At 42.5% G+C, this 10,545-nt stretch overlaps 1 protein-coding gene across 1 annotated transcript in view; it reads left to right on the top strand.

The window, feature by feature from the left end:
* Nucleotides 1-10,545, top strand: part of kif26ba (kinesin family member 26Ba) — a 106,727-nt gene that overhangs the window by 39,835 nt on the left and 56,347 nt on the right. Inside the window, exon 5 of the mRNA XM_008295139.1 lies at nt 3,888-4,069. Within this exon, the coding sequence (XP_008293361.1) occupies nt 3,888-4,069 (182 nt within the window). The remainder of the gene's footprint in view (nt 1-3,887; nt 4,070-10,545) is intronic.

Here is a 10,545-nt window from a genome sequence, read left to right as displayed (position 1 = left end):
CTCCTACTGCTGCTGATGGTAAAAGCGTTATACCTTCTACACATCAGCTTGTTAAAATTGTCATTAAGTTACTTTGCTGATTTTAGCATTTGGCTGTTAGTATCAGCTTCTACCAAGGCTGTAGATGCTCTGTCTTGTGCCGTGACAATGAGAATGTGTCCATCCAGCCCCAGCAGTCAGACCTGCTCCACCAAAGCTGAGGCTCACATATATTTCCAAGCACTTTCATTCCAGTTTTCAGTGGGCCTCATAACCCTCTGTAGGGCCCCAGTCTTTTTTTTTTTTTTTTTACACCGTACAAGTAGTTTCCTTCTTCTCATTCATAAGGATTTATGAGTAACCCATATAAATGCAGGTATCCCTGTAGCTTACTGAACCTATATTCTATATGCTTACAATGCCTTTAATAATGCAGGGGCACGCCGAGTCTGAGCATCTGAAATGGGCGTAAATGCACGAAGGAGTACGGTATATAAACTATAGAGGAATCTAATTTACAATAGGTAATTTATCAAGGCAGTGGGCGGCATGCTTGGACCCCAGGAGCCCTCAGCAGTAAATATACGCACAGTGGAGCTGATTTACACACATACCCACACAGGTGCAGAGAAGTGCAGACACATGCACATACAGACATATTCACAATAGACATGCATTAACTCCCACAAAAGCTATAGTTCCTTTATTGGAGCGCGTGGTAATGATTTAGGTGCTCTGCTGTCTGGCTGCGGGCAGCACATAAAGAACTATAATCAATAATCCATATCTATGTCATGAATGCGTCATCTACACACACACACACACAAACACACAAGCATGCCTTTGCGTGCTATGTACATACATGAATGTGTGACAAACTAATGCAGTACATACTCACATACAGTGCAGTTAAATGTGCTATAAGCTTCAGATGTTTCCACACACACACGCTCACATTCGTAGAGACGGGCATGCTGTACATCTAACTAAAACATAAACCAAAAGAAACGTGAACACTTTCATCTTTTACTTTGTTTCTATTGGCATAGAGTCTAATAGATTATTAAATTATAAAAGAATGAATGCCAGATCAAACCGTTTAAAGGAAGGGACATATTCTGATTTAAAAGCAAGGTACTAAACAAATTCAAATTAATGCAGTCCAATGCTTTACTAATTTGCTTTCCTAATTTGATTAATTGGACACCAACAGATAAAAAAAGTAAATTCATTTCCACACACACTGAGTGAACATTAACAACACTCCAGACTGGCATGACATTAAAAACTATAGTTAGAAACTAAAACCTGCTGGACTTATTTTAATGATTATTTGAATCAAGAATATTTCCATTTGCAGTTTTAATACATCTTGCTGAAAACACGTTTGACATCTGCATCTTTTAATGACAAATAAATGCTTCTACTGAGTGGCTGAACTAAACTTCTGAATGGCAGAATAATGATCCGTACCTGTTGCCATTTTCACATCAGACTGGAGGATGCTGATTGCCTAAAAATTGTTTGGAAATGTGCACATTTTTAAACAACAACTGGCTGCACTGAGTGAGTGATGCTTCTATTACTCCCAGAAGAAAAAAGCTGTTTAAGGCATCGATTGTATATAAAGGATGGATGTTGACTCTGGGTCGGTGGAATAAAGACGAGGCACAAATATCTTAAACCTGCATTCTCTCTAACGGCCAGCAGGGGGCGACTCCTCTGACTGCAGAAAGAAGTCACAATGTATAGAAATCTACAAGGAGATGACTGTGCACTTTGTTTGATTTATAACCGCAGTAAACATGTTTATGGTCTTAATTGTTAGTTTTAAGGTTCCTTCAATACATCATGAAGTTTATTTTGTAAATTCAAGGCCCCATTTAGAGTAAAATAGAGTTTTTCTGTGTGGTATTGCTTGTGTCCTCGAGTTCTTTGTCATATCCACCCTAAGCTCGTCACTTCCAGTTTCAAAAAACCAGGATGGTGAGGGTTAAAATTTGAGGTATCGGACCTTTTGTCTACAAACCAATGAGCGACATCACGGTGCTACATCTATCTTTTAAACACAGTCTATCATTTACAAATAAAAAGGCCACGACCGCAGCACTTCCCTCACCCAGCAATAATGATTTATATGTCATATATTACTTATATTGAATATGTTTATATTTTAAACAGCAAAAAATAAAGAACACTATCAACCAGGGACAGCAGCTTCCTCTCCTAGCCGGCCGCCCCCGTGTATATTTAATGAAACAGTAACTCAGTCGGAGCAGAAAATTTCATTTCTTTCCAGTATTATAAGTTCAAAGGTCCATCTCTTCGTCCTCCCCGACTCTCTTCCCTGAATAAATTCCAAAAAAGCACAAATGCCGTGAGTGATGATCTAATAATAAATCGCAAATGTGAATAGCTTCAGAGTGGAGAGTGAAGCCAGACAGAAACCTGGGAGGGCAGGAACAGGGAGGACGAGAAAAACAAGTAGAGGAGAGAACGAAGTCAGGAGGTCGAAAGAGGGAAACCAGAAGGAGGAGGATGTGTTTGTTTATTTGTTTGTTTGTTTGTGTCTATCTGGGACCTACACAGCACTCTGCTGCCGGTTCACTGTGATCACTGGAGAGGTTGTCTGTTGTCGGTCTGCCAAGGAAAACACACACACACACACACACACACACACACACACACACACACACACGCACACACACACACCCACACACACACACCCACACACACACACACTAGTTGCATTAGTTGTGAAAATTTTTCTTCTCCAAAAGTTGAACTTCTTCTCATCATAGACACAAACATGCCAGTAAGAACTACTGTGTCTGACATCGTTGCAGGGCTTTTGGAAATGAACCAGAACACATACATGAATGGACAAACAGTAAATTATCGGTTGACAGGAAGCAGAATGGGTGTGGGAAACCAGACCGGGCTCTCTTATCTGACCATCTGGGAAAGACAAGGGCACAGATAAACGGTGGTGTGTGTGATGTGTTCGTCATGAAGGACATGGATACAGTTAACATGATCAAAGCAATCGGGAGGATTGCATCTGTCTGAATGGAGCAGAGGAGAATGATAGAGAGTGACTTCGTTGAGAATCCCAAGTTTGCTCTGTCTTTTTTTTTTTTCTTTCCCTTTTGCTCTTCTGTTCTTCAGTCGTTGTCTTTGATGGGTTTTTCTATTTTTACTAGATCTGGTCGTTTACAGCAACATAACATGTCCCCTCAGGAGAAAATGTTTTAACTCTCTCTGACCTGGTGTCCAGCTAAAACTACACTTGTGATTAGTGATGCACGATATTGAAATTTCTGGCTGATACCGATATCTGATATTAAGATCTCTGATATCGCCGATAACCGATGTTACCGATGTCGATATTAAATTTTTGTTCACACCGAAAAATGAGTATAAGTAAGCACTGTGAGCCCATACCAATCTACACCATATAGTCTTCTTTATTATGTAAGAAAAGTAAAACATATTCAAACACATTTTAACATATTTAACATTTAAGTAAAAACGTCTGTGAAATAGCAGCAATATTAAATATAGAGACAAAGGCGCTAATGTTAGACAATCATCGGTTTTCCACATCAGTTAAATTGGTTCATTGAACCGATACCGATATATGGGAAAAAACATTAATATCGGCCGATACTGATGTGGTCGCTGATATATCGTGCATCCCTACTTGTGATCAATGAGTTTGTGTCTGCACTGTGTCATTAACCAAACCGGACATATAAGAAACTTGAGCCTTTAAGAAGTACAACCTAAAGTGACTCATCTGTGGATTATGTGAATAGTGTTAATTTAGCATTTTTTTTCTTTATCTACTCTCTAAACTCTTCGTTCTTGTCATTTATTGTAAAATATCTTCCTCTGTCTCTCATCAGATCTCCCAGATGATCTCGGAGGCTTCGCGAGACGAGCTGACTGAAGCTGCCCTGAACCGCTACAACACACACTCTCCTTCCCACACCAATCCATCGTCGCACACCAACTCTCCCTCTCACACTCCAGCTGTAACCACCACAGCACCATCCACCACCTCCGCCGCTGCCTCTTTCTTTGCCAGGTAAGACGCTTTCGCATCAAAACACCGCTGACAGATCATCCATCCACTTTACACGGTGAGGTGATTAATGACAGGAACATCGGCTGTTTTCGACCCCCTGTTTCATCTGATCTGTTCACTTAGTTCCAACAGACAGGCAACGTATCCTGATGTCTGGCCTTAATAGTTCAACAAGCGTAATCAGATGCATCTAAACCTGCTGATCTTGTCTTGTTAACTTTTTTTTTTGCAATTTTTTGTGTTTAAATTTGACTAAAATGAGAGGACTACCGACAAAACAATACTAAAGGTATCTGTAGCTGTTTCTAGTGAGTCGCAGGGAACCAGAAAATCTTGCAAAGCTAATCACAAAACTAGTGCTGAATTGTACTTAATCCCACAGGAATGACTCTTTCTGGATTTAGGATGTGTTAGGTAGAGAATTAGCATCAAACAGAAAGCCGTAACTTGAAGTCCTTCCCTGGTCATTGCTTTAACCCCTAAAAACTCATCTTTGTGTATCACAGTTACATGTTTAAATGTTGTTGTTTTTTTGCATGAAAATAACCATTCCCTGCCTTTAAATGGCTTTAATGCAACTCTACACCACTGCCTTCTCTGGAATGTGCAGATCTATACTGACATCTCTGTCTGTTTACCACTCGCTGCAGCTCAAGCAAACCAGCTCACCTATGACTCTGTTCAAACCAACTGCTGCACACTATACAATGGCAAGTTGTAGTACTCAAGCAATTCAGTCATACATGTTCGCACCAGAAACTGATTCTGAAAAAGAACCCTGGAAGTTGACAAGATGGGTTCCTCAGATGTGTCGTGTATGAAATTCTGTGTTTTTGAGACTGTCACTGGTGCACTACAGGTGGAAATGCTCAGCCACGGGGCTGACGGTTTGTTTCACTCATGATGTATCTTCCTGCATATAAAAAGCACAACGCGTTACACAAAGGTAAGGCTTGGCTTTCACTAGAGGGGATCTTTAAGTGGAACCGAGGATATGACAAACCCCTTATTAGCTCATTTGGGTAAGATTAATCATTGGGCTCTGCTCCTCCTGGGTTTAAAAGTCCACACATCCCCTTATTCAGACTGTTCTGCTCTGGTGTTTCTCAATTAGTCGAATCAAGCTGGTAGAACAAACAAAACAACCACTTTGCAGGCTGAAGGTGGTGGAAAAGGGGAATTCTATTGTGCGTTGTACATAAGCGCACTTACTTTTGTCTTAGCGTATAAATCGACTTTCCAGTCATCAGTCGTCGATGAGCTGTGCCATCTAATCTAGAGAAATGCAGAGCGGCACAATATAAATAAGACACGGGTGATATTGGTAAATTATTGATGAAAAAACATGGCAAGCTCAAAATGAAGGTGTAAATTATTAATGGGTAACACCAGACTATGAGTGTGTCACAGTGTCTGAGGCACTGCTGAGATGTCGTATCTAATGAGCTGCTTTAAATCACATTGTAAATGATACTGACGGTTGTTCTTCTCACTTTCACACCTTCTCGCTCGTCCTCTACTTCTCTAAATCTGCACACAATGAAGTACGGCGGTGGTGTGTGTGTGTGTGTGTGTGTGTGTGTGTTTGATATATACCTGTCATGCCTCAGTCCAGCAGACATAATGCTGCCTGTCTGTCAAACCTCCGGCAACCAGGCGCAACTCGTAAATTGTACGGGAACACACGCAAACACATGTGCGCGCACTCTGTTTCGAGCATTTCTTTCCGTGACCCCCTGAACTGCCGGGTATCAGGGCCATTTTGCACAAACACACACACATCTGGTTGACATTCCAAACATACAGCCAGCTGTCTTTGCTCGATTTATGAGCGCAAACCCTGTGAGTGAAAGAGCCCCGGTTTGTTTAACGGTGCAGGTGTCACTGTGTGTGTGTGTGTCTCGGCGTGTGTCCGGCTCTTAAGTGTCAGTTTCCAACGATAATTATACGGAAAGGCAGCTAGTGTGTCTGTTGTTTCTGCTGTTCGTGCGCACAGGTCGTCTGGATTTTCCTGCCATTTGTGTCTGCGCAGGATTTCAGCTTGTTCTTGGTGATGTGTACGTGTGTGTTTATGGTCAGAGGATGCAGCCATGCAGCGCTGCTAAATCCTATTCCTGCCTTGGTCTTTACTCTCAGACGTGCACTGCATGCAGACACTCTTATCACACACACACACACACACACACACACACACACACGCACACAAAATCTCCCTTTTGCTCGCAGTGTGCACACAGCAAAATCCCCGTGCACATCCCCTCTCACCTGATCCCCCTCATCCTTTCTTTCTCCTCATCCTCCTCTTTCTATCCCCTCTCTCATACCTCCCGCTTCATTCTCCTCTCCCGTCCTCGTTTAATTGCCTTCTCTTGTGCTCTCCTCTTTTCTCCCACGCATTCATAGCATGTTCTTTTATACCTCTCCTCCTCATTTTTCCAACAATTTCTCAGTTTCCACGCTGACCTTTCCTTTACCTCTTGCTAATGTGCATGTGAGTAATATCTTTCATTAGTACCAATCTGTCTGTGAATATGTCACGCTCGTACAGTAGCGCTACATCTTCCTTGTGCTGCAGTGGCCCTCTGGGGACGCTGGGCTGGAGGATAGAGACACGCCGTTGTGTGTGTGTGCACGCTCTTACTCACTGGGGGAAGGGAGTTCCTATCAGTGCAGGAATTTTTTTTTTTTACCGCATGCTCCGAGGATTGGATCTTTGGGGATTTGGCTGGCTGTGTGCGAGTACGTGTGTGTGTGTGTGTGTGTTGCTGGGGGTTGCTGAGTAAATGAATAGGTCCCGTGTGAATTGTTGAATTGGGAAGGCATTGTTATTTTGGATGGAGGATGGCAGTGACATCGGGGGGTGGCTGCCTCTTTTTTTTTTTTGCTCCTGCTGAGCTACTGTGCTGCTTCTTCTTTAAAAAGAAATTTCCATCAAATGATAATTGGTCACCAATTAGGCACCCACTATGATGGTGGGTTGATGATTTAATAGGTGGTCAGTGGCCAACAAATTACCTAATCGAGATATTTGTTATTTTATTTAGTCATGTGTCATTTAACAGTAATTGAAAAGTGCTTGTTTTTGATCTTGACCTATGAAGGAAGAGGCTCATTTGCTCCTCAAGTGGACTCAGTGTTTTCATCATCAGCATTTCTTTCCATTCCTTTGAGCAGTGGCAGCTTGCAAACATCAATTTCCCACCTTGCATTGTGAGTTTATGTCGAATTTAAAGCGGAAAGACATTTTACAAGGTGTAATGCTGCTGCTTTTCACTGCACATATCCTTCAGGCAAATGACCAGCTCGCTTATGTGCAGCATAAAAACCAGTATCGTGTATTTTCAGGAGTCAAAAGAACCTTGTGGCCATTATAACTCAGTGGATTACTGCTTAATAATTCTGGCTTGTGTGTGACTGTGCAGGTTTCCACCGTGGTGTCTTAATAGGCGGCGAGAAGTGTGTCAATTGCGCGCCGTGTGTACATGTCGATAGATAATGTCAGAAAAGCCACTCTTGTGTCCGTGCCAGTCTAACTGACCTCCCACACCACGCACAAACACACTCCGACACACACACCATCACTCTCTGCCTCTGCCTGTATCTCCCTCCGCTGACGCTCTGCTAAATAGAATGTAATTAGCTTCCGAACCAACAACACAGCCCAGGGACAGCAGCCATAAATCAGCTGTGTGTGTGTGTGTGTGTGTGTTTCAACTCAAAGTGTTTGTAGCTGTGTGAAAGGAAGAGGAAAACAAAGCCACGGCGCGTTACTAGCTGGGCAATTTCTGACCTGTGCTGCTTTTTAACAAGAGAAAGTCTCTGGAAGGGACAGAGGAGGAGAAAGAAGAGGCAGGGATGGCTGAGGAAATCAATACATGTGAGGTAGGCTGAATGGATGGTGGGACGGATGGGTGGCTGTACGGAGGGCAGAGAGGAAGGCAAAGGGGTGGAGGATAAAAAATAATGAGAGAGAAGAATAAAATAAAAGGGGAGACAATGAGGACGGGCGTCGAGCGAGAGGGGTGGAAATAATAGGAGGGAAGTGAAGGGGAGAGCAGAGTGGAGGAATGAAGGTAATGGAGGGGGTGAAAGGACAGAGGAAGAGCTGATGGATAGATAGATGGAGCTGATTGATGGAAAACAAGTACCCTTCACTTTAGGGTTAGATTGGAATGGATCCACTTATCCCAAATCCCTGGCCACTTGTCATTAAACGCTACCAGTTAGGTGGCTTGTGTGTGTGTGTTTGTGTGTGTTTGTGTGTGTGTGTGTGTGTGTGTTTGCGTTTCTACCACGCTTCAGTTGTGCCACAGATTAAACCAGTCAGGGTGAGTGAATATAATAAGAGGGTGTGATAGTGTCTATACACACGTATCAATACATGCATAGCTTGAATTATTATGAAACTGAGGCGGCTTATAGATTTGAAAGACGCATTCTAAAAACAATCACACAAAAAGCCGTATAAATGTGTTGCCCAATGAGCAGCTACTTCATCATTGAGCGAATATATGTACAGAAGAATGGAAAAAAAATGCTGAGCTGTGAGCAGTGGTGGGGAAAAAGTGTGCATGCTACAAGTAGGGATCTCCAGCAGCAGAGGAAGCATGCACGAATCTGTCATTGTCACGTCTCCTCCTGCACCCGTCAGCAGCACTGCAGCAGCCTCTTCTGTAAGATGTTCCATAGAAAGCAAGTGGTAGAGTTCAACTTCCTTTTCTGTATATATAAAAAAAAGTAACTCTTGTGCTACCTTAGAGTGAAAATAAATAACACCGTTATTGCTTTCATGTAAATTTCTGCACCTGGCCAACGGTTTTCTATAATCTGGAGCTTCTGAGCATTATATTGATACACTAAGAAAACTGGTAATTGCTTTTGATCGCATTTTCTGCAATACGTAAGCTTAGCTCGCACACAGTGAAAAACCAATTAGTCCTCTTGTGGACGCCCGTTTCATACAGTGTGCACTCACGCACACATCCACAGCCGCAAACACACATAAATTCGCACACAAATCTCCTGGGAGAGCTAGTCAAATGGTGAAATGTTTCGTCGTTCCACGGGTCACTGAATCCACATCTCTCTTCCTCCCCCACTCCTCTGTTTCCCTCTCTCTCTCCCACTTTCGCTGACTCTCTCCCTCGCTCTCATTTCTGTAACCTGCTGCAGTTAATTGAAAGCCAATGGTGTGAGAATATGGCTCTTTGACAGAGAGTGTGTCAAGGCGCAAGGTCTCTCTTTCTCTCTTTTTATAATCTCCGAAATATATGTGAGGATAGATTAAAGCGGAACAGAGCAGGAATCCCCTGCCAGAGCTGCTTTAGAGCTCTTTTAGTTTATCGTATTGTTAATATTGCTGCTGCTGCTGCGTGTTCAGGTAAGAAATCTGCCACTTTCAATTGTGGCTTCTCAAATTCCACAGAAGGAGATAAAGTGACGCACAGACTGAAGATTGAATTTTTTTTTAAACTACAGACAGTAAATCACTGAGGGGAATTCTTGCTGGCAGATTCACTCGTCTTCCTTCACTTAACCTCTTCTGTCTTTGTCCTCAGGCAGTATATTATAATGACACAAACTGGGTTTAGGGAAATAAACATAATGTATGATTTAGTTTATAAACTACTATTGTGTACAGGCTCTGTTGCTAGTGAGTAGAAATATCTGTTGACAAAGATTGATGGGTACACACTGTCAAGACATAATTATTCTCATCATACATCTGCAAATATTCTTGTTTTTAAGCTAAAGTCATGTAGAAAAACGCTTGGATTTGACCGTGACTGTCTAGACAAAGACAAAACAACAGAGGGGGAGAAAACTTCTTGTTAACTGTCTCCTCGTTTCTATACAATCTTTTCAAGTAGCAGAAATTCAGTCTGCGGTATAGATATGAGGTGTTTCTTCTGGGGAAGGAAAGTTATAAAAGGGTGTAAGAAAAGTTAGAAACTAAAAATGGCGTGAAGTGCTGTGGTGCTGAGTGATGCAGACAGAAAGAACCTGCTGTGTTGAAGTGAGAAAGGAGAGAAAAAGAACAGACGGAGCAGAGAAAGAAGTGAGATCCAGAAGTTGAAGTTAAAGGAAGAGGAGCGAAGACAATCTGAGCGCAGGAAAGATGAAGTATATATAAATATCATTTTGGTGGCTCCTTTCGAGCTCAGTGCCGCAGGGAATTGAGTAGCAAGGAGGGAAATGAACCACTCCCCATCCAGATGTTGCTACATATGTAAACAGCGATGTGTACGTGTGCGTCTCTGTCTGTGTGTGTTGAAGGGTGTGTAATTGACTTCTATTTGCAATTAGCATATTTGCCCGGGTTGCACTGGGTAAAGTATAAGGATGTAATTAAGCTGGGATGTAATTTCTTCTTCTTCTCTGCTTCTCCCTGACAGAGCTGCGCAAAAGCTGAACTTAGCGTCCAAGAAGAAGAAGCAGAAGACGGCGGCGGTGACGGCCCCAGTGACGTCGTCGTC

Source organism: Stegastes partitus, unplaced genomic scaffold, assembly GCF_000690725.1.
Source record: "Stegastes partitus isolate 25-593 unplaced genomic scaffold, Stegastes_partitus-1.0.2 Scaffold1024, whole genome shotgun sequence".
NCBI lineage: Eukaryota > Metazoa > Chordata > Actinopteri > Pomacentridae > Stegastes > Stegastes partitus.
The sequence above is the reverse complement of the archived record's forward strand: the minus strand, read 5'-3'. Positions and strand labels throughout refer to the sequence as shown.